The sequence below is a fragment of the Eretmochelys imbricata genome, chromosome 3 (genome assembly GCF_965152235.1).
Source record: "Eretmochelys imbricata isolate rEreImb1 chromosome 3, rEreImb1.hap1, whole genome shotgun sequence".
NCBI lineage: Eukaryota > Metazoa > Chordata > Testudines > Cheloniidae > Eretmochelys > Eretmochelys imbricata.
In genome coordinates, this window is record NC_135574.1 from 135,541,778 (window position 1) to 135,567,315 (window position 25,538).

General features: G+C 42.6%; 1 protein-coding gene across 1 annotated transcript in view; it reads left to right on the forward strand.

The window, feature by feature from the left end:
- The window catches only part of RYR2 (ryanodine receptor 2), a 743,716-nt gene that overhangs the window by 231,013 nt on the left and 487,165 nt on the right, over positions 1–25,538 (forward strand). The window contains exon 6 of the mRNA XM_077812173.1: positions 2,163–2,267. Within this exon, the coding sequence (XP_077668299.1) occupies positions 2,163–2,267 (105 nt within the window). The remainder of the gene's footprint in view (positions 1–2,162; positions 2,268–25,538) is intronic.

Here is a 25,538-nt window from a genome sequence, read left to right on the forward strand (position 1 = left end):
CTTTTTTACCTTCTGTTTGTATTAATCATTCCCTGGCAACACAAAAGTTGAGGTTATCAGAGTTGTGTGGGCCACTGTATTTCAGCTGAACAAGAGCAATACAGAAGTAACACATTCAGTGCAGGTCTACACTACCACTTAAGTTGATCTAACTTACGTCCCTCGGGGTGTGAAAAAGCCCTCCTCCCCCGCCCCCAGTGACGCAAGTTTTGTGCTGTCCTCACTGGCACTACATCACGCTTCTCGCCGAAGTGGAGTAGTTATGCCGACAGGAGAGCGCTCTCTCATTGACATAGCACATCTTCACCAGAAGTGCCACAGTGGTTCTGCTACATCGGTGCAGCTGTGCTGAGATAATGCTGTAGTATAGACTTGCCCTCAGACAGGATGTTCTCTCCCTGTGACAGATTCTTGTTATTTGGGAAAGTTCACAGGATGGTCCAGGGCTTTACATATAGGTTCTTATTCCCCAATTTATGGGATCAGGATCATGGACACAAACCGGAAATGACAGGTATTTGGTGACTTTTACTCTTGCCATTTTAATCTAGTATAGATTGATAATATCTTTATTTTGCAATGGGACATCACCAACACATGTCTATAAGTTTCTAGTTGAGTCAGATTCTCACTATCGTAGCCCTGAATCTCTTATGCCAAGCTTCCTACATATTTGCAAATATTTGCAAATGTTCCTGAATGGTTTTTTAAAATGGAAATAGAGAAGGTGTGTTGGTCTGCCTTTTTAAATGCATATTTGCAATATTTTTAAAGCTTCTTAGAATATTGAAGAGTTAGTTAATTACATCCTGTATCGATCATATTTACCCAAATGGTATCTACATGGAATACACAAGCCAAAAACTCGTGTTTTTTCTCTTTCCTCTAATTCTTAATTAACCAACTAGAGTAGGTCCAAAAATAGGAAATTTTTCCCCATGAATGTTTTGTGAAAAATATGTTCCTGCTTTTTACTGGAAAATTGAGTTTCCCAATCTCTCTTAATAAGTATCCATTAATTAATAAATGTATTACTTATTTTAATTATTCATATAGCCATCTTTAGAGATCCCAGTCAGCACTGGAGGCTCATCATGCTAGGTGCCATACAAACACAGCGTGAAAGCAGAGTCCCTGTGCTGAGGATACTACAGTATTATGAAGACAGTTGGAAGTTCCTCATAGTAATCATAGTAGAAGTGGGTCTGAAGGGAGGGATTTGAAAGAAGGTAGTGGCTTTATAAGCTAGTTTGGGGTGAGTGCCTAGCACAATGGTGCTATGGTAATGTTAATAAATAATGTTCCATGCGTAAAGGGTTGCTTAGAAGAAAGTACAGTAGTGCTTGTGAGAAGAAAAAACCTGAGTGGAGTGAGGTAGGGATTTCAGGGAGGCCAGAGAGAAAGAGGTTGCAGTAGTCAAGACAGTAGATAAGGAACCTAATTTATGTGTACGGTACCTTTATGAGCAAATATGTTTAAAAAAATAAATAAAACCCCAGCATTACCATAAGCAGTAAATAAAGCCAGTATTTATGAAGATGTGCAAAGCAAGAACACCTGAAATCTGCAAAACTGCATTTAGACTTGTATCTGCCTATATTATAGATTGCTATTGATCTGTTTTATCTGTCCAGCTTGTGATATTAAAGATTGCCTCATAGTGCATGCACGCTAGGGAGGAAAGGTAAGGAATGTAGGTTTGGTTGCCACCATCTTGGCTGATATATTGAGTATTGAACCAAGGACCTCTAGCTCTAAATGCATGAGTCGCTACAGCGTGAGCTGGTAACAGACCCATATCCTCTGTGGATCAGGAACGTAACACACACTGACTCAGTAGGTTGCACAGGCAACCTTGGCTTTGTCGTTTCCTGATTGTTGAGTGTTTAACTTTGCAACCTTAATGTTTCAGTGTAGCTCTGTTTGGAATATTGTACAATATATAAACCGCTTTTAAGATAAAATAGATCTGTGTATACACACCTCTTTAGAAATTGTGTAATAATCGCTCTGTTTTCTGTGTTCGTGCTTTAGAAGTAGATCCGTTCAGATTCAATGAGACAGTAAGAGTGCAACGGAAGCTTTGGGAAGCGATTTTATAGCAACCTTTGGCTGATGGCAACCACATCATTAACGTAATCTTGTATTCTTTCTTCAATTAGAATGTTCCACCGGATCTCTCCATTTGTACTTTTGTGCTGGAACAATCCTTGTCAGTGCGAGCTCTTCAAGAAATGCTGGCTAACACTGAGGAGAAAGCAGAAGGGGTAAGTAATCCAACCTAGACTTTTTTGATCAACTGGGGATATATAACATTTTTTCCACAGTACTAACACGATGACTTCCTTTTTGTGTAGTTTTAGTCTCATTCTTCAGTACAGTAAGGGCCTCATCCTGAGGAATGCTGAGCACTTGCAACTTCCATTGAAGTCAATGAGTTGTGGGAGTTCAGCACCTCTTAAGATGAGGCCCTAAATTAGTGAGCTGACTGTAGGATTTGAGAAATTATGATTAAGGGTGGCTTAGGGAAAATGCATTCTTACTATCACTATAACAAAATAATCATAGTTTAGACACATAATTAAATCATGGCTGAAGAAGAATTAAGGCTCCTATCCAAATGCAGGGCTATGTGCCTGTAGAGCATCCTAGTGGCATATAAACACCACTGTATCAAATCAAAATACTCAGTAATATTAAAATGCAGAATCAGGCATGTTTTTAATTCTTTTAAAAAGATGACACTATTCTATGTGGCTTGAGCAAAAATGTCCACTAGTTCAGATTTAAAATGGAAGATGTCATATTAATCAGAGGTGTTAGATGAATATGGAAATTAGGCATCCTTGTATTCATGAGTGATGAAGGAAATAGAAACCCTGAGTAGCAAATAACTGTCTACAAATAAATCATAATAGTATGATTAATTTTGTGTATACAGGATAGTTCATTTACCTTACAGTCACATAATTTAGGCTTGCACACATACTTTGCGTGGACTGTATCCTGAATGCTGCTTGCAACTGAGGAAGAGTGGCAAGGGAAGAGTGGCTGTAGCATGGGAGTAACATACAGAGACAAAACAGTGGAAGGGATTAATAGCAAATCTGTCACGCAAGATAGCTGGCAGGAGAAAAACAGACCCCCTGGAAGCTCTGAGAATGCCTGGGAGAAAGGAAGCTCCAAACTAATATGCTGTAGTCAGTCCCAGAAAATGTCAGGCATTGAGCCTAAAAAATGATAGTTGGGATATGAAATCCAGGAACATTCCCATGCATGCTTCAGAGCATGTGGTGTCTCTGAGCATTTGTTCCAAGGACTAACTGCAACAGCAGTACACAGAGTAGTATGTTTGAGATCTGCGCGTAATTACATACTTACAGGCTGGGATTGCTCTTTCTGGAATTTGCAAGTACTGCAACTAATAGCAAGCAAATCCATGGAGAAAGCATACACCAGGAGTGCAAGCACGTACTGCAATCATCCACCAAAAAAGCATGAGCTGTCAACACTGCCCCCGCCCTCGGGAAAAAAAACCCCCAAAACTGTGCAATTGCAAATGACGTCCAGAGATGCTGCAATGGAACTGTAGTGATGGCAATATGTCCACAACAATATTTGAGCATAAGTCTCTAAGGTGCCACAAGTCCTCCTGTTCTTTTTGCTGATACAGACTAACACGGCTGCTACTCTGAAACCTGACAATATTTGAGGAACTCAGTTGTTGTGTTCCTGTGACTTCTCATTCTGCCCCCAGTAAGGATAGGTCTGGGCCAACAATAGCAGGAGTACCATTGGGGTGAATCCAAGAGGGATCCAGAGCTGCGGCACATGGCGGAAGGGAGCATGTGCATGTTGTACCACGCTGAGGAAAAAATAAGATTCGCTTCTCTATTCTGGTTTCAGAAGGGCCACAACAGAACACTAGAAGGGACTGTTTTTAAGTCCAGTATTAAACATTTTTCTTTTGCTCTTAATCTTCGTATTTTTACAATGTTTTGTTCTATTGGCAAACTTTCTGTCTAGCCATAATTTTTTTAGTTGTAAGTTGCAGTCACAGGGCAAGCTGGCCTTTTGAAGGAGCACTTGTGATTAGTTTATCTCTCAGTCCAGAAGTACATTGAGAACATATGATTAGGAATCCAGCCTGATGAGCAACAGAAGGCAAGCCGAGGAACAGTCCATGAGAGTTCAAGTCTTCTGGGAAGAGGGAAGGTTACTGGCAACTCCCCAGAGTGCCTAGGCAGAGCATCTGAGAGACACTCACAAAGAATGGGAAGGCTTGTTCAGGAGATCCAGGGTCAGTGAGGACCTGGGGAGGGATTCGCTATATCAGTGAGTTGGAAAGGCTTGGTTGGAGCTGATTGCCATGAGGGGCATCCCTACAAAAATGGCGGCTTAAGAAATACCAGGCAGTAGTGTTGGGAAGGAACTGCTGAGCCCAGCAAGGGCCTGAAAGACTGTCGAGTCTGGGAAAGATGAGCCTGATCTGAGATGACACTGATCTATTTTAATAAACCAGAACCTCAAGAAGGGAATGTACTTGAATGAAATACAAGTCTATGTGCCATTACTAGGGACCCCAAAAAGGAGAACGGGGCTGACTGAGACTGGATTAGGCAAGGCTTTGCTATGGTGACACATGTTGTATTGCGGTTGGTTATGAAATGTAGTTAGCATTTCAGTATCCCCACTTCTGATACAGGTAAGAAAAACATCAGCACTACATCATCTTCAAAAAAAAGGGCCTGATTCTGGATTCCTTACACATGAAAAATGCCATGGACTTCAGCTGCAGATCTGAGTGCGCAAAGAATTCCAGATCAGGTGTAAGGCTTGTCCAGATATTGTAAGAAGTCCATCGTCCTTATTGAGAATTGTGTACCTTCGGCAGAGATCAGTGTGTGGCATTTACACAAAGTAAGGCTGAAATCAGATATTGCTGTTCATAAATAACCTAGCTCTTTTAGGAGCAGATTCCTTTGCTTTATGTGTTAAGCTTGTTGACAGTCAGGGTACCTCCTTCAAACACTCAGCCATGAAGAATAATAGGGACAATTCTTTACGGCCCTTTTAAATATCCTGCTTAGTTCTTGCCCCCAATATTTTGAGACTTTGAAATCTACAGGTTGATTATTTATTATATTTTCATGGTGGTCATTTTTGTAAAAAACACTTTGCCTTTATTTCCAGTAAGCAGTATTCCTTTTTTATTTTTTATTTTTTTAAAATAACATCAAAAACCAAAGTGTTAAAAGGAGTTCATTCTGCCTTTTCTAAGCCATACATATTTATATATTTAGTTACACATAAAAATACATTAAAGTAACACTATTAAGGTTGCAATGAAAAGCAGGCAAAAGTTAGAAAATGCCAGAATTAAATTTGCCTGTGCAACCTTAATTTAGCTCCCATCTGCATGTGCATTAAGATACAGTCTCCTTAATATCTGGGGGGGAAAAAAATCTTATGCCATTGTCATATAGCATAATATCAACTATTAAAGCATAACAGCTGTATACAATGGAAAAATAAGTAAAACACAAAGTATTTGTTTCTTGAAAATTTCACTACGAAATTTAGCAATGAAGACCACTTGACAGGAAACAGTAAATGAAATTCTACAAAATTTTATTGTTTGTTTAAAACTATAACATACATATCCCTAGAGCCACATAATCGAAGACAATGAGAAACTCAAATATTTATGTGGAATGAAGACTGGGAAGATGTGGCAGTCTATTAAATGTACTTCAAGTTCACTCTCATTATGTCTCATTCAGAAGATACTAAGCAGATACTGTGTGGACTCCTGAGTATTAGTATAAGGTCATCTTAATATAGCATGACAGAGATTTTGCAACATCATTCTAATTTATCTCATCATTAGCCAATGATCTTGTACAAAATATATAAATATATACACGTGTGTCTGTGTGTGTGTGTACTTGTTCTCTACAAACGGCACCCAAGCCCCCAAAAGCCCTCCTACATTTCCACTAGTAACCGTGATTCTCTAATAAAGTCAAAAAAATGAAATATAAGGCAGGAGTGCTGGTCATGAGGAAACCCACCTCAAAGCCAACTAGCCCCATCATAAAGAATATACAGGGACCTGTCCTGTTCCCTCTCCATGATTACAGCACCAGCCAGATCTTAACCAATGCAGCTGCTCTGACTCAGAAGTCACTTGCAAACCCAAACCTGACCACATCCTGCTGTGGAGAATTCTGTTCAATTTTTTCTGATAAGAATAGCAAGTCCATGACAGACTTTCATGCCCTGACGTGCACGCATGCACGCGCACACACACTCTCTCTCTCTCTCTCTCTCTCACACACTCCTATCCTCCTTCCCATGTTGTCAGAACTAGGCCCTGTTCAGCGGGTGGGTATACCAGAACTGTTGAAATAAGCCTGCCTCAGAGCAGGGACTCTCCCATTCTATTTGCACTCTACGTATCCTAAGAAAATGGATTCTGATTGGTGCCTCAGTCTAGACACTACTGTTTTACAAAAACAAGAAAAAATGACCGGGGCCAGGGCTCCACCTTGCAGGCCAAAGTGAGAAGAGAATGCATCATACCGTTGTGACAGACATAGCTAATGTTACTATCAAAGAAAATACTCCTGGCCTGAATCACTTTTATGAATATCTGTGATGGACAGACATTACCTGTATAGTACATACTGATCTTTCTCTCTCACACATTCACATAAAAAGATACTGGCAAGTTGTACGTCAGTTACATTTTGTATACTTTGGTTAGACTTGTTTTGGGGGGCGTTTAATATATAACTCTAAGGTACTAGTTTAGCGAGCCTCATGTAGGTGAATCATAAATACAGAGAAGTAGAAGAAATATTATAGGACAAAGGAGAGCAAATGACTTGTATCATGGTATAATTGGGTTTGTTTCAGGGAACACAACACAAAGGACAAATGTAACTTAATTCAGCCACGAGAGAAGCAGGTTTTTGTTCTAGCTAGCATAAAGGCTGTATTTCTGCTCATGTTCAATTATGGTAAATTATCGTTTGTTGCCAGGTTAATTTAATTTTGTGTATCACTGTTTATTCATCAGATATTTATTTGATCTTTCTTTAAAATAATAAATACATTGTAGTAGAATGAAAGATGAAACTAGCTGCTTGTCAAATAAATTTGTCAGTAGCCAGTGTCTTTTTGTGAAAGCAAAAAAAAAAAAATCCTTTAAAAAATGAATCATACTTTAAAAAGCATGTTTCAAACAAAGATCTCAAAATTCCTTATAATGAATAAAATCTTCACATCTGTGTGATGTAGATCCCCTCTCCCCACCTTTACATATGGGGAAACTGAAGCCCCATTGATTTCTACTAGCACCATTAACACACACGGTTAATATTATTGTTCCAAAGAAAAAGATGAAAAGTTATGTAGCAAAATTTGCAGATGACACAGAGTTTGTCATGACTAGAAAAGATTATGAAGAACTGAAGAAGGCCCTAACTAGCCTACACAGTTGGGAACACTGTGACAGGTGAAATCCAATGTAGGTTAGGTTGGCAAGGATGATTAGAGTCATGGAAAAAGTTCTACACAGAGAGGACTATATAGAGTAAAAATGACACTATTAAGAGGACATGTGATTATTATAATAGGGGCAGGTACCGCCATCTATTAAGGTTACCCAACACTTCACATTATAAGACCCTGTTTGCAGATGCTTATAACTTTGCTAAACTTTACCTGTTAGGTTGAAATTTTCCATATGGGTATCTGCCTCAGGCTGAATTCTGTTTCTGAAAATTTCAGCCATTTCTGACAACAAGGCTAGAAAAAAATGTGTTTTCCACATAAAAAAAATTGGGTGGGCTTTTTATTTGAAAAGCTCTATCGCTCCTGTGTATTGGAACAGGGACTTGAAACTTGGTGGGTGTGGCCTTTCTTTTCACTGCCTGGGACTGAGCAGGGCTTTCCCTGCAACTGCATCTTTGGCTTGATGATGAACAGGTCAGGTCCATATCTTGGTTCTGAATCTGAGAGCAGGGAAACTCTCTCCTATACTCTGATCCTTGTGCTGGGTCCAGACGACATGGAGGAGGAAGTTGCCTGATTCAAATGCAATGAGGACAAAAGCTGGACCTGTGGGAGATGTGAAGGGAGCACATTGGGACAGGAAGTCTGCAGAGTGAAGGGGAGAGCAGGAACTGGCATTGGAGTCTGGCAGGAGAGTGTGAAGTGGGAAACAGGAACTGGTAGTTGGGATGGAGGGAGTCTGAGACTGGCTGGCAAGGAAACTAGGAGCCAGGCAAGAGACTGGGACTGGCTCACCAAGAAGACTTGGACTGAGAACAAGTGTAGCGGGGGAGGAAGGTTAGGAGGGAGGAGAGGCAGATTTGATGAGAAACCAGGGTGTGGGGAAAAGAACTGAGATTGACTGGACAAAGAGAATGGGACAAGGAGCTGGGTGGGGCAGACACAGATTGGGTGAGGAGCTCTGCAAGGGAGATTGGGACTAGAGAATGTGGGTAGTAGTGTTGACTGGAGACTGGGGTGGGGCGGAGGGAGAGAAAGACAAATTGGATAAAAAACTGGGATTAGCTGGGCAAGGAGACTGAGGACAAGGAGCTGGAAGATTGGGGGTGAACTAAAATGACTGAACAAGAGACTGGCAGGGAGACTGGGACTGGGAAGGGGAAGCTGGAAGGGTGAGACTGGGACCAGGATGAGAGAACTGAGAAGTGGAAACTGAGACTGGCTAGGTGAGGAGAATGGGATTGGGCCAAGGAGCCAGTGGTTGGGACAAGACAGAACTGGGACAGCGACATATTGTGGGGGATAGGCCAGAATGGGATCACACTTGGGTGGAAGGAGCAAGAGTCTGTGTCCATGAGAGAGTGCTCGTCTCCAGAGCTTGCATTTGCCTGACTGGAGACTTGTAGAGGTGCTGAGCTAACAGCTGCTACTGAAGTCAGTGGGAGCTGTGCTTTGAACATATAAAGTGCTATATAATGCTGAGTACTCTGAAAAATCAGGTTGTTGGTGTCTGAAATTGGGCACACAAAATTAGAAGAAATCTTTGACCTTAATCTCTCTGGCCTGGATACACAAAAGGACTTAGATGCTGTGATGCAACGCATTGCAATACTTAATCTTTAGGCACCTGGAAAATCACTGGAACAACACTGCAATCCACAAAGCCTAGTTCAGCACCTAGGCTCCCTACAATGAGGGGGTGAGGGGGGGGAAGATGCCTTAGAAGACGATCAACAAAAGCCAGCACATTAGCAGAAGGCCACTTACACCAGCCAATGGGAGATGCTGACCAATGGGGTTTGTCCGAAGTTCTGCCCTTCTCACCGGAGACAGGCACGTAAATGTGGGGTGCAGTGGTTTGTGCACTCGTCTGGGATGTGGGGGACCCATGTTCCAATCTCTCCCTACCTTGCCTCTTTCTGCCCCTGCCCTGCCTGCTCCCCTGAGCATGCCTCGTCCCTGCTCGTCTCCCTCCCTCTCAGCATCTTGTGCATGCCGCTGAACAGGTGTTACGCAACATGCAGGAGGCACTGGGAGGGAGGGGGAGGAGTTGATCAGCATGGCTGTGAGCGGGAGGCGCTGTGAGTGGTGGGGGAGCTTGGTTGCTGGTGAGGTGAGTCGGCACCTATGCTCCTTCCCTCCAGTCTGGTAGGTGGAGAATGGGCGGGGGGAGGGGGGAAGTGTGTGAGGGGCTCCGTGAGTCAAACTTTAACTGTAAAAGAGCCGCATACGGCTCGTCAGTTGTAGTTTGGCAGAGAGGCTTGCTCTCTCTGGCTCAATGACTCTTTGGACACCTAAGTATCTGTGTGAATTTGGGCTTTTGGGCCTCAGTTCCCCATTTGTACAGCTGGGAGACTACAAGCCCCTTGTTGGACAAGGGTGTTGTAAAAATAAATTTCATTAATATTTTGAATCACTCCGATACTATAGTAATGAGCACCATAGAAAAGTCCATGAGGAAATTCATGTCTTCAGAGCAGGGGTTTGAATAGTTAAAGTAAATAAGACATGGAGTCATACATTAAACAATGGGGAGAAAACAAAATATTGAGTAGCTTGCTCACTAAGTGAGCACTATCCATCTTGTGCACTGAATGTGGAAGAGGCCTGTGGAAAATATAGTGTATGCTCATGTAATTTAAGAAGTACCATAATGCATATGCATTAGTGAGTCAAATTAAGGTTGTATAGGCAGCTTTAATTCTGGCATTTCCTAACTTTTGACAGTTTGATTTTACAACTTTAATGTTTTTAATGCATTTTTAGTGTAGGAATTGGGCATATAATTCCTATAATACATAAAAATACATAAAAATACATTAAAAGGACATTAAGGACACTCCATGATGGGAAACAAAAAGAGCTTGTGAGGGACTTAAGGCAGGTCACTCCAACTAAAGACAAGCTTTGGGGGGAGGGGGGAGGGAGCCTAGGCTATGTTGGTATAGGCATGTCCAGCAGAGATCAGAGAATTATATTGCTAGGATTGCTCTTGCAATGATTGTGGATGGAGTTGCCCAACAGGGAGACCAAAAGCTTAGTATGTGGACTAAATATTGGCAGATCTTGGAGAGAACAATCTGCATGACAGCCTGGCATATGATCATGAGTTTTGGAAGAAGGCTATAAAAGTTGCCGATCCTGAACAGGGAAGTGACAAGAAAGAAGAAAACTTAGCAGATAGCTAAATATTTATTTTTGAGAATATAAGAACCAAATATTTATAAGCTTAAGGGAAAATGTTTGACAATAATATAAGTAAATATGCAGTTAAAATATAAACAGATCAGTTATAATATGCACACTTGCTATAATTTTGTGATACCTGCAGCTATAGGCTGTTAGCTTTACAAAGTATTACTTCACACTAACCTTGTGCAAGGAACTTATGCAGTTTGTCCAGGACTTGTAATTGAATTAGTATAGCTTACCCCCTATTGGTTGTGGCCCACTGGAGGATGCCACACCAGTTATATAAGAACTCTGCGCGTGCCAGCCAGCATCCGCTCAACGCAACAGCTGCCTGGGACCTCATCCGTTAGGTGCTGTGTGGTATTCTTGGAATACAGCCAGTTGCTGTCTCAGCTGCACCTGAGTCTGCTGTGTGTATAGTTATGTGTGTGAGAAAGGGTCTGGTATGGTGAACAGAAGGGAGGAGAATCTGGGAAGGGATGAAGTCCATCCCTGCACAGCTTGTAGGGTCTGACAGAGTATCTGAAAGACCTGTGAGGTTTCCAGGCGGTTGTCACTGAGCAGCTCTGAAGTGTTATTAAAAGCCTAAGGATGGAAGACATGCTGCAATCGCACACACAAACTTGTAATATAAACAGCAGATCTGCAGCTTCCACTTGCAACATGAAATTTGAAGCCACACTAGCTTCACCTTTGATTAAATCTACAATATCTTAAATGAAATGACAGGACCAATGAGAACATATGCTATAGTCTACTTAACAACTGTTTGTGTGGTCAGATAACATCCTTTGATATGTGGCTATTCTTTAATAATCAATTTTTTTTATTTTGTTTGGGAAATACTAGAGAGCTATCCACTTTTTTTCATTTGACCCAATAAAAGAATAAACACAAAACCCTGCAAGACAGGAGGGGATGTTCTATTGTTTAAATGCTTTATTATTCTACTCTTGACACTTCCCTATTCCATATCTAAGGGTAGGTAGGAAGTAGGGAAGGATGAAGGATAATATTTTTAATCTTCACAACCAGAATGACTTTCTAATTCTTTTTTTAATTTAATTGGCTAAATATGTGTGTGTGGAGAGAGAGATAGGGTTGCCAGTTTTGGTTGGATGTATCCCTGGAAGCTTCATCACATGGCAATCTTTAATTCCTGGAGACTCCAGTGCAATCCTGGAGGCTTGGCAACCCTTTAAAAGTGTGTGTGGAAGGGTATATTTTTTGGAGGGGCATTAAAGAAGGGAGAAGGGTTTAAAATCTATATGCAAACCTTTGAAAGTGATTCTGATAAGAAAACCCGAAACAATCATCTTAGAATCATTGAATGGTAGGATGTGGTGGATATTTTAGGACCCTGCAAAATCTGGCCTTTAGAGTGCCTGAAATAATAGCAGTCCCACTATAGGCTTAGTGGTAAGAATTTTCCTCTGTGCTGATGTTGATACAAAATTTCCTTTGATGTTACTACCAACAGTGGGTACAGTTAAAAAATTTTTATTCTTAGAAAACAGGTATTCCCTGAGTGTATAACGGGAATAACAAATGTAGCTCTCCCCGAGGCGCGGTTTAAGACTCTCCTGGAAGCTTGGTATCACCAATATTAGAAGCAGCTTCTCCCTTCTCCTCTCATGGGTCGGATCCTGTGTTCTTTTTTGGCTCCTAATGCCTCTGTCTAAGATGACTCCTCACAGTGCCATGCAGAGGGTGTTGTCCCTTGAGAAAATCAATACAACTAGCTGGCAAGGAGCGTAAAGCCCAGTACACAAGGGATAAATAAAATACATTAACAAAAGCTCCAGCAAAAGTATGAAAATAGTTCCCTTGCTTTATCTTCACCTTGGGGTGGGGCAGGGTCCTCTCCTAACCCCTACCAGGCTTGCTGGCTCCCTGATCTGGAGTCCTGTGTGGGTCTCGGCTGGCTCACAGTAGCCAGTGCCAGGTCAGATCTTTCTCTGGGGATGCTGGTCGCTGCATAGTGGGAACTGCCCAATCTGTGCAGCTAGATCTCATGGCAGTGCAAGAACTCCCTTTGTGGTGAGTGGGAGTTCAGTAATGACTCACTGAGCTGTGGTGTCACTCTCAGCTTCCAAACTCAAAACTGAAACTAAATCTGTTGTCTCTCTAAGTCAGGCTGTCCTTGGGCTGGGGGGCAGTAAAGTCCTGTCAATGGACTGCTTGTCCAGATCACCCCATGGAGAAACTTCACTGTTGGCCTCAGAAAGCATTTCTAGATCCCTTCTGTCCTCATCCCTCTGTCCACAAATGCCAGGCTCTTGTAGCCCTTGTAGTTGTAGTCTTTTGGTCGGGCCCCCTAGAGGCTCAGTCTGGCAGTTCAGGAGCTTGCAAATTCCAAAGGAGGGTTACAAACACCTTTCAAATCGTGGAGATACTGTATTCTAGTGAGGAAAATTAATCCTCCCCTGTACATGGTACTCTGTATTTCTGTAGCACCTTTCTTGGTGTTATCTCTGTCTTTTATAAATGAGGAAAGTGAGGGACAGATGGGTTAAGGAACATGTCCAAGGCCACAAAAACTTTGGCAGAGTCATGAATAGAACCCAGCTTTCCTGTCTCCCATTTCTGTGCTTCAGCAGCCAGTATGGACTTTCTCCTGATTTAAGACCTTTGTCCTGCAATTGGACTTTTGTGGACAGACCATTATGCTTGTGCAGAGCCTCATTCAAGTCAGTGGGGTTGTGCTTGGGCCCACTCGCACAGATCTGATTGCAGGGAGCCTAAAACCCACAGTATTATGTTAATAGATCAATTTATTTGTAAGGATGGACAAATCAGTCAGGCTGAAATAAGAATGAACCTCAGCCTTCTCCCAAAACTCCAAACTGAAGCTTTTTAGAGGCTAGAAAAGTCTGGATACTGTCCCTAAATTATTTTGGTTTCTTTTAGGTCCTTATCAGAACCAAGTTTTTTAGTTTGCCCATCACTGCTTTTTGATTCACAGCGGTGCACAAAGTGTTCTGTTGGAGCACTGTTTCCAAATCTGGTGGTGTGAGCACAGAGAGGGCAGCACCTGGAAACCAGCTGGAGGGCAAGAGGAGAAAGGAGGAGGATAGCTTCCTGGCCCAAGTGCCACTTTGCTTCCCTTTGCAAACATGCTACCACAGCTGCAGGTAAAGTGACACAGCCCCTTGAAAGGTGCCCATGATCTCATTATTCTCCCACTGTGGCCACTTAAGGCAGCCAATCGTAGGAGCAGCTCATATGTTGAGAGATAGGGTACTTCTACACTAGAAATGCATCAGTGGGTTCTTCCACTGGTGTAGTAAATTCACCTCTCTGAGAGGCTTTAGCTAGGTTGACAGAAGAATTCTACACTGCAGCTTAGGTTAGGTTAGCTTATCTATGTTGCACGGGGCATGATGTTTTTCACAGCCCTCAGCAATGTCATTAGGTCAAATTAACTTTGTTCTGTTGGCCAGCCCTTAGAGGCTCAGGCAACAGCATGCTGACCTATGCTTTCTGTTCTTCCAGCTGAGCTGAGTTCAAATGGGGCCCAACCTCATGACGGCTACCACTTTCCACAGTATACTGTGGGGGAACAGAGAAAGGGCATTGCAAGAGAAAAGGAAGCCAGATAAAGAGCAATTCTTTTTGTAAAGGAAGTTAAATAAACAAAAAAGGACAGAACAGGACGAGAGGGAGAAAATGGACAGGAAAAAAGGTGGTGCTACTATAACCATGCAAGAGGATGTTGTGAGGAGACAAGGGAGTAATCTGTCTGCCAACCTCCCACAAGTGCATGAGGTGTCTAAGTCGAAAACGCTGTTGGTTGCCCAGATCTATTTTTGTTGCTTGCTAAATCCTAGCAATATTTCATATTGCTGAGTAAGTTTGTCTGCTTTACTCATAAGGGCCCAATCTTGCAAGGTCTTGAATGCTCTGACTCCCATTGAAATCACCATCTTGCAAGTTCAGGCCTTAAAAAAAAACAAAGTTCAGAAAATAAACTTAATGAGCTGCTGATCTTTTAATTTCTATTATTATTAGGGCTGTATTTCATATTCAGCACTTAATGTGATGAGTCTAAACTGCGTTCTCGGCACAAATTTTTTGGTGGCCTCAGAATACGGCCACCAACTCTTGCTGGTGGCCGCTCACACACTTTTTTCCTAAAATGCTTAATTAGCTTTAGGAAAATCAAATAAGTATGCATGTATACATGCCCAAATCATTGTAATTTATTTATTGCTAGCTAATAAATCTATTATGTAAAGTGCTATCAACAAACATACACGTATCACTTTTCACAGCAGACTTACTCAGCCCTGGCAACCCTGGAGACAAATTAAGTCCTGGATGGAGGCCTGGGGAAGCAGTAGGGGACTAGAGCCTGAATCCCTGCTGCCACAACCCAAAGTCTCATGGCCAGAGGATGGGACTCCGGGATGGAGCCCAAAGCTGTGTGGCCAGAGCCTGGGGACTGCTGCTGTGCGGCCAGAGCCTGGGGCTAGAGCCCAAAGCCCTGTAGCCAGAGCCTGCCTCCTCTCCACCCCAGGGCTGAAGCCTGGGCCCCACTGCCCCTGGGAAGGTGGGGAACTCACAGGTTGCCTGCACCTACAGCATTGTGCCCCAGGTGTCTCTAGAGGAGGTCTGGGCCCAACCCCTGCCGGTGGCTCCAGTAATCAACACCAAGTTGGTGCATCCAGGAGCAACAGGGAGGGGGAGAATACAGCCTAGATGTGCATATGTAAAAGGAAAAACTGGTGGTGGGAAGGGGAAGGAATGGTTTTGTTTGGGATTTTTATTTTGGCAGTTAAGTTACCATCTACGCTTTGGGCAACGTGTAGCATACAGACACTACACATCTAACTAGCACGGGTATAAAAAGCAGTGTATATGGAGTGATATTGCATAGGTGAGTAGAGTATAGACATGCTAGAACCTTAGGCTTTATACCCTGCACTGCTCTCTATATATCCAACTAGTGTTCCCCATGTGTACATTGCTGTTTTTAGCAGTTTAGCATCCTGGTGCCTCCCCACTGGAAGGAAAGGCTCCAGCTGTGGAGAAAAGGCTCTGGCAGGGGGAAGGAAGTGGGGAAAGGTTCTGCCAGCTCTCCCCTGCCAGAACCTTTCCCTGTCCCAGGTATCTACAGCCTGCTTTTCATTGCGGCATGTAGCTGTATATACCCTATGTGCTGCCACCACCAGTGTAGACAAGGTATATGTATGTGTATGTGTGTCTGTGCAGGGGTTTGTGTGTGTGCGTGCGTACTTGTCTGTAGCTCAAACCCCTGCTCCTTGCCATCCATACCACAGTGCACAGCACACACCATATTGTGGACTTTGTGTGGGGAAATGTACACACAAGAAACGCTCTGTGCCTGTCAGGCCCCCTGTTTACCACTGTTGTCTGAAACCCCAGTGACTTTTCACACATGTTGTTAGATTTAAACCAAATCTTCTTTATAAAAATTATCCTCTAACAAAAGACTCTTTTGTACAATAAGTAAAGTTGCACTCTGTCACCTAGACTCTTCAAACACTTACCCACTGGAAGGGAAGGGGGAGCAGCATTCACAATCTAAAAATAATCACTTTCCAGTTGATATAATATCTCTTTCTCAATAAGGCAGAAGAAATGTCTTGTTGTCATATACTGGAGTACTTAGGAAAGCATTAGGGTTCTCTTTCTAGCAACGGATCTCCTGTGTAATGTGTCTTTTTTAAATTTGCCACAAACCACTTTGAAATGGTTTTGTACTTAAATCTAAAACCTCTAAACCCTTTGTTAACACGGGATGCAAACCTCCTGAGGATTTGGAGATTACAAACATTAACCAGTGCTTTATGCAATAGGAACAATTTCCCAAATGCCTTATCTTATGTCTTTTTGCCATATTTAAAGCAGTTTTAGATTTTTGATTCATGACCAACTCTCCTAGCTGTAAAAGTGGGTTTTTATGAGTTGAACTTTCAGCCCTTTTGCCTCCCAATTCAGAACAGATTTTACGATTCCATCAATTTAAGTAGTACTGGTTTCTTCCTGGTTTATTAGATTTCTCCAGTTTAAGTCAAATTGAGAGGTGATATGTAAGATGGTGTAAGTTAGATATAAAAGAGTCTAAAGGCAGGTAATTTACTTGTGAGGAGCCAGGATGTGTCATAGGTTCAGAATGGGGGTAGCCTATTTCAGCCCACAAAATTATACACCTCCTCTTAGAGGCTTTTCTTGCTACTTCCTTCCTCTGGACCATTGGACTGAATTAAACCAATTTAGGCTCCTGTACACTGTCTCACTGGACAAATTCAGAAGGGATATGGTAAGGGAGAGTAAGTTACACTTTAGTAAATGGATGAGGTATAAGGGAGGCTAAAATGGTGTAACATACACACTGATGGATCCGACCAAGACTCCCTTAGACTCATCTCTGAATTGGTCTTATGATTTGATATACTGACAACAGAGGAGCTATCATGAAAGAGCTGCCTGACTAACTCTGCCTTGAGGGTTAAGGTTAAGCGTTAAGGTTGCCTGTCACCTTCAGTAATATGACCCTTTTTTCAGTTGCTTATAATTTTTATCCAAAGCATTTATCCAAGCCTTGTATGTGTCACAGGCAGAACTTGTTTGGAAAATCATTAGTCAGAACGGTTCTGCTGTTCCTGAGAATGAGGCTAGGGAAGAACACAATGTTTTGTTCATGTTAAAGAATTTGGATAACCTTTTATTTGAAAATAACAAGTACTCTTCTGCTTTGGAGCAGAAGCTTACCATTTGGCCAGGGGGATGGCCATTGTGTCAAGGCTGTGACTTTTTCTATCCCATTAAAAATCTGCCCAAGTTTCACTACGTTGTAAGCTTTTGAAAAATTGTAGTATGCAAATGATCAGTAGCAACTTCTTTTAGCAGCTATTTTCCCTGGTGATTCTGTCCTCACTGAACATCCCCCAGTGCAGGGCTGAGCAGGACTTTCCTTGCAGTTGTAGCTCTGGACTGCTGTGGGCCAAGCCAAAGTCGGACACAGGAACTGAGAGCAGGGAAACTGTCTCTCCTATGCTGTCTGTGTCACCCCTGCTGGGTTGGGTAATGTGGAGGAAGAAGCTTCCTGATTTCAAAGGATAGAGGACTGGTATATTTTGGGGGTCAACCTAAACCAGTGAGAGGTGGTTACCTATTGCCCTGGAACCCTGAGTGCCTTAAAATGCTCTGTGGTTGTAGTTGTCTGTCTGCCGATGCTCCCAGCCAGTATATGAGCTTGCACGGAGTGTGTCTGTGTTGAGCACCCCTCTGTCCTCTGTCATTGGGATGCTCTTACGGTCAAGACCTTGATCTGCAAGGGCAGTTGATTAGGATAAACAGCCTGAGGGGAATAAAACTAGGACCTGAGTCTGGTAGGAGGGAGTGGGGACTGAGTCTGGTACTGGCAAGCAGGGGGAGAGACTGGACAAGTGTGGGACTGACGAGGCAAATGGGGATGAGGGGTAGACTGAGATTGGATGAGGAGTTGGGATTGAAACTAGGACTGGCTGGGTAGGTAGCCTGGGATTGAGGATCAATGGGATGGGGTAGGAGGTCAGGAGAGAGGGGAGACCGATCTAATGAGGAGGTGGGATGTGGGATAAAACTGGAACTGGCTCGGCAAAGAAACTGGGACAAGAAAATGGTGGAGGGAGAGAGACCGTGCTTGGATGAGGAACCTCAGGAGGGAATCTGAAATTGGGAACTAAAGGGGACAGGGAATGTGGCAAGGTGGGAGACTAGAGGCAAGGTGGGGAGAGACAGACAGATCAGATGAGGAGTACGGGGAGTGGGAGGACTGAGTGACTTGGAAAGGAGACTGGAACTGGGATGAAAAGCCTGAGGAGTGGAGACTAGGACTGGCTAGGTGAGGAGAATGGGACTGGGAAGAAATGGGGTAAATAGGCAGAAGCATTTGTGCCCACTAGAACCCACTTTCTTTTAAAGCCTAGAACCCAAGATCTCTTGAGTCTCATCATTACTCTTGTCAGCAGAGAAAAAATACTACATGATTCTGTAATTAGAATGTATTGTAATGCACATGCACAAGGGGGAAAACTTTAATCTGGCAGTTCCTAACTTCTGAGACCTTAATTTTGCAACCTTAATAATGTTCTTTTAAGCAGGATTTTTGCATGTAATTAACTGATGATGCAAATAAAATTTGAACTAACCGTGGATGAAATCCTCTTTCTTAAATGGATGAAAGGACCTGTTGAACCAAAATACATGTCCATGCAGACACTAGAATGGTGAACATAGTATGGAAATCGAACTGACTCGGACAAATACATGCAATTTGTATTGTGCTTGTGTCCAAAGAACCTTAGAACGTTTTGTTTGACTTCCCCATATGAACAAGATTGACACATTAGCCACCAACTGGGCATCTTTTTCTCTTTTTAAACATTTCTGCCTAAGCTGCTTCAGTATCATTGTGCTGCGAGAGGTGTGCTACATTTTGGCTGAGACTTGCACAGATAGACCTGGCCATTTGTGGCACTTTTCATGAAACGTTCTACTAAATTCCAACTGAGGCAGATCAAAACCACGCATCTAAATGTCTCCTTAAATTTCAGCTGGATACGGTATTCAGTTCATATTCTAAACTCTTATTTTGTGTTGCTAGGTAGAGATAATCAGCTGCTGCTGTCCACTGCCAGAGGTGACTGCATAGACATAGACCAGTGGTTTTCAGTCTTAAACAAATAAATCAAAGTGTGCTACCAGTTAGTCACACCTTTCTAACTGTAAAAGGTTCTGCTTACTGTCATTGGATGACCTGAACCTGTTTATATTGGACACAACCACTGACTTCAGGGTTCAATGGTGAACAATGTAACTTTGAATTCCTTTTGAATCAAACACAATCGTTCTGTCTGTATGACAAGTGAGAAACTAAGTTTCCCTTGTTTCGTTTAAATTTTGCTTTCCTAATTTCATCCCATTATTTTTGGTTATACCTTTTGTAACATTACCCCCCTCCCCCCGCCTCCACCTCTCAAGTGGAATTGATAGCTCTTGGATATTGATACATGGTAACTGTTATTGATAACAGTTCTTAACATAGAGCTGAGTAGAATAGCAGAGTCAGGGTCTGCTCTCTGGATCCAAGATCAGAATTTTCCCCCCCGATAGCAACAGTTTCCAGTCTCCAGGATGCCATTGTTTTGTTCTATAAAAAGCATGATGATTTTGTAGTAAACTATGCTAATCAAATTGTCATCTTTTTTCATGCCCAAAAGATATTGTGTATCAGAGCTCTGAAAGCAGGGCATTAAACTATAGTCTCTGGACTATATGAGAAGCTAACCAACCATAGAATAAACTCATGTAGTAACTTTTAATACGGTGTCCTAATTGTAATGTGTGAGCATATCTTCACCCTTTTTGATACTGAGAGTAATATTGGCAGACTCTTCTTGCACGTTCTTTAATCCATGTCAGGTCTTATTAACAGAATGTCAAAGTCAGATTGCCCACAGTGTACATGGACATGCATATGAAATATAACCCATTTTCCTACCATGGGAGAGGACTGAAATTTTAATTTCACAGATTTCACTCCAACTCCTAGATCATTTAGTTTTTTCAGGCAAATGCTGTATATGGCCACCCCTCATTTAAAACTGTGTCCCAACCTAATTGTATTATGAGCCTATTAACTCCTAGCTAATCATCCAGTCATGGCTAATTAATCACTTCTCCTGGTTTAAGACTTGTTTTTCACACCACTGAACAGGAAACTATTATCTGATTTTATTTTCAGGGTAGCCTGTGTACAAAGGGCAAAATCTGACCCACTTCCTCGGTCACTTAAGGCTCAGTAGGAAGTCGAGTCAGTTGGATTCCTCTGTGTCTGTTTGGGGAGGGGTGCAAAGATGTGAGGAAACCCTATGTGAACTCCCTGTATGCAGCGAAACACAGTTAAATGACTTTCTATGCCTTTGTGGTAAATGAAGTGTGTGTGTGGCAGGGGTGGGTGGGAGGTAGCTCCCTTTGATGGACACCCAGCCAGTTAGCTGAAAAATCCCTCTTGGTAGCTGTTCTCTACTTGCTTTACCTGTAAAAGATTAAAAAGTCCCCCAGGTAAAGAAAAAAAAAAGTGGGCACCTGACCAAAAGAGCCAATGGGAAGGCTAGAACTTTTTAAAATCGGGAACGAAACTTTCCCTTTGTCTATTGTTCTCTCTCGGCTGAAGAGATGGGCAGCAGGAACGCTGTGTAAAGTTTGAACCAGATATGAAAACCATCAGATCATATCGAGAACTAATTTTAACAACCCAAATATATAAGTAAATTAGGAATGTTTAGGAAGACATGATTAGGTTTATTTCTGTTTATTTTTTAAGGCTTGTGGACTCCTCTGTGCTAACCTCAGATTCTTTTATTTGCTTGTAACCTTTAAGCTAACCGCCAAGAAAGCTATTTTGGGTGCTTAATTTTTGGAATCACTCTTTTAAAATCTTGCAAAAGACTAAGTTCCAGATGTATTTTCTTCCTTTTTGTTTTTAATAAAATTTACCTTTAAGAACAGGATGGGATTTTTGGTGTCCTAGGAGGTTTGTGCATGTTGTTTGATTAGCTGCTAGCAGCAGCTAATTTCCTTTGTTTTTTTTCTCAGCTCTTCCCTGGAGGGGGTGTGAAAGGGCTTGAGGGTGCCCCACAGGGAGGAATTCCCAAGTGCTTCTTCCTGGGTTCAGGGGTTTTTTTTTTGGGCATTTGGGTGGTGGCAGCATTTACCAAGCCAAGTTCAGAGAAAAGCTGTAACCTTGGGAGTTTAATACAAGCCTGGATTGACAAGTATTAATTTTTAACATCCTTGCAGGGCCCCACCTTCTACACTCAAAATGACAGAGTGGGGATTCAGCCTTGACAGTCTTAGAATGGAGGAAAATGATTGGTTTGGGAAGGAGTCCAAGTATAGCTGATAATTTTATGAATATTTCAGATCTGTCTGCTAACCCTTGTCTCCACCCCAGACTTTAGGGGGTCATGTCTTATGGATGTGACAGTCCTGCTACTGCAGCAAGGGGAAGGAGGTTAGATCTGTTACCCCAGATCTCTGCCCAACTCTACTTGGGCCACCACAAATAGCCTGCTTATTTTGGTGACTGTCTATGATTTAAATTTAAATCCATCTTTTTTTCACAAATGTGTTCTGTTTTGTTTTGTTTTTTTTAAAGCCACTCATTTCGTAATCAAGTCTAAAGGGCACATGTTTAGTTCCGTATGCCAGGATTTAGCCTCATTACTCCCACTAATGGTAATCTATGTGATCAAATCCCAGTATAGCAGCTCAGTGCTGTGTTTGTCTAGCTCTCTAAACTTTAAATAATGGCTATGCCTGTATGCTCTTTTTCACGTAAAGACCTGGATGTTTTGTCTGAAATGTACTTTGTCACTTTCACTGTGTAGAAGTCTGCTCTTTTGCATCTCTTCATAATTGTCTTAGCAAGAATGATTTTGTAGAGGAGACTTCTGAGGGGTTGGTTGAGCAGTGAGAGGAATAGACTTTCCCCTCTATTTTCTTTTAATAACACCCTCCCTCCCCCACCCCGCAAAATAATGAATATGAAGACTTAATTTGCAGTGTGCAGTACCCAGTTGCCAAAGTTGCTGTGTTCCGCTGAAAACAGTGGAGGATAGGAGTAGGTTGGATTTATATCTGCTCTCCATTCTTCCTTGTGGTAATGTCCACAGTTCTGTTACCATGGGTATTTCAGCCTGGGGGACAGAACCAGACCTTTCAGTCATTAGCAGCAGGGGAAAGGCCCACCTCATGAAGTTCCCTCCAGTTTTTAATGCCATCACAACAGCTTGAAGTTCAGCCAGCCCTTCCTGCTGCAGAACTTTTCTCAGAGAAATTCTGTTCAAATCTTAGACTAACAAATTTGGTGTCGGTCTGATTCAAAGCTGTGGGGAGATTGTCTTCTCAGTTCCGCTTCCTGTTGTGAAGTGTTTGAAGAGGCTGATGCCCTGTCAAGGGGTGAGCTGGGCCGAGGAAAGAAAGACAGAAGCAAAAGCAAGGGTCTACATATCCTGCTTCCCCCTGACTAATTGAGTGTCTTGCTGGGGAGCTCAGCTGGTTCTGGGGGCAAAGTTTTCCCTCATAGCCCAGTCTGGCTGGGGTTGCCTTGGCTTCCTTCCCTTGGGAAGGAAAGGAAGTGGGTGGGATTGGAAAGATGCTGGCTCTGGGCCAAGGAGCTCCTTCCTTTCTCCATGAGGGGAGTAAAGCCAGAAGGGCAGCACACCAGATGGAAGATCTCCCTGTAGCCTGGATCAGCTACCACACCTCAAACTGCGGTGCTCAGCTGCGCTTCATTTCCCTGCACACCATGGGGAGGGGGCACATGGTATAGCACAGATGTTGCCAACATTAGAAAGAGCAATAATGGGCCTCTGCACTAGTCCAAATGTAACTGGTATTGCTACCCAACATAAATATGGCTGTTTTCCCTGGTCAGGGTTTTTGCATATCTAAGCAGGGGAGAGCTTTACCTTAAAGAGTGGACTCTTCATGATGCAGGCCCTTCATGGGCAGCTGAGGACAGGCAGGCATTACCTCAGCCCCCTTCTTCAAGTGGTATCAGGCCAGCAATAAACAAACAAATATGAACTGTCATCTAACACTGCAAGTGCCCCCATATGCTTTCACAAGGAACACTAATATGGGTGGACAGGACAGTGATACATAGTTGGGTGCAGAGGGAAAAAAGTGGCATTCAAACCTGTTTTATGCAGGTATATGGGGTTTGGTTTCTAGCTAGTGATGTACTGGGAAACATTATGGCAAGCTGAGGCTATTTAGAGTCAGAAAAGTTGACATACAATCCTGACTTCTGCAAGATACCGTAGAAAGGAATACAGTCGTATGGCAGACTGAAGCATTCCAATGAAGTGCAACAAGAAAAAAATACCTCTTTTCAAGTCATAGCTAGAACAAGTGCAGCGCTAAGAGCTCTGAGGCAATAGAGGGCAGCTGTCGGAATCAGACTTCAGATTGAAGTCTGGGAACAAAAAGAGCTACCTATAGCTTTGATCAAATGACGGTAAGAATCATTAGGAAAGGGATAGATAAGAAGACAGAAAATATCATATTGCCTCTATATAAATATGATACGCCCACATCTTGAATACTGTGTGCAGATCTGGTCGCCCCATCTCAAAAAATATATTTTAGAATTGGAAAAGGTTCAGAAAAGGGCAACGAAAATGCTTGGGGGTATGGAACAGCTTCCATATGAGGGGAAATTAATAAGACTGGGACTTTTCAGCTTGGAAAAGAGATGACTAAGGGGAGAGAGATAGAGACGTATAAAATCATAACTGGTGTGGAGAAAGTAAATAAGGAAGTGTTACTTTCTCTTTCTCATAACAGAAGAACTAGAGGTCACCCAATGAAATTAATAGGCAGCAGGTTTGTGGAACTCTTTGCCAGAGGATGTTGTGAAGGCCAAGACTATAACAGGGTTCAAAAAAAGAACTAGATACATTCATGGAGGATAGGTCCATCAATGGCTATTAGCCAGGATGGGCAGGGATGGTATCACTAGCCTCTAGAGGTTTGCCAGAAGCTGGGAATGGGCACCGGGGGTGGATCACTTGCTTACCTGTTCTGTTCATTCCCCCTGAAGCACCTGGCATTGGCCACTGTTGGAAGATGGGATACTGGGCGAGATGGACCAGTATGGCCATTCTTACATTCTTATGTCCAAGGAGGGTAGGTACCCTGTGAAACTGTGGAAGAATTACAGGAACAGTGTTACCCCATTCCCTGTCTCAGCAACCTATGGAGGGGGTTTTATTCATGACACGAATAAAATCATCCATCATCTACTTTAGATCAGAATATTACAACCCACTCTGCATCCTATTTCTACCCTCAGAATTGGGGACAAACAGAGCAGGGCCCTCTCTGAAACAGCTAAATAAATTCTCCCTGGAGGCTTACCTTCAAAGCATTCCCATGTCACCATTCTCAGACAATTATTTTTGTTTTTCAGATGGATGGGAGCCTTCCTTTTCTCCCACCCCGAGCTTTGATTATTGCCATTTGATCTTACATGTGCTCCTGGGGTATCCAGGAACGTGGTAGCAAGAAATATTAGCATTAGGGAAGAAGAAAATTCATCTATCTCTTCCGAGACAATTTTTTCTGAACAGAATTCAGTACAGAGACAAAGCACACATACACAGTGATATAGTTCTTGGATTCAGGATGAACACTCACATGGTGCCAGAGAAATCAATCCTAGGCCTGGGCTGAGGATGAATGCTATCAGGTACCAGATCCCATCTCAGAAGAATGTTAACAGAAGATAAAGATGGCCATAAAGGAAAACAAGTACCATCACAGAAACAGAAAATCAATTCTTATTGGAGCCTGTTGAGACTTCTGATATCACACACAGGCATGCTTCAATATTCTAGAGTTCAGATGAGTTCTGTCCAATAATTCCAGGTCACGCCTCTGCATCCCACCCTATCTCATTCATTAGAAGAGATCCAGGTCTAGTTGTATACTCTGTACTCTCTCGCCCGGTGAATGCAGAGAATCAATTTTTTTAAGGGATCTTCCCAATTCATGTCAGGGAATGGATACCAAAAAGAGAGAGAACACAACATCCACCAGCTAGAGCACAATAATACATTGACGTCTTGAAGCAATATCCTTTCTAGAGTTAACAGACCTGTGTAGGTCATGGCAGTCAACATGTCTGATTGAGTTTTCATAAATCACTAGGAAGAATGTGATCAGCCTTACCTCTGAGAGAGAAGTTCCATCGTGGGTGGAGCAAAGTTTTCCTCTCTGAATGTGCACTTCTCACTGAGGAGGAG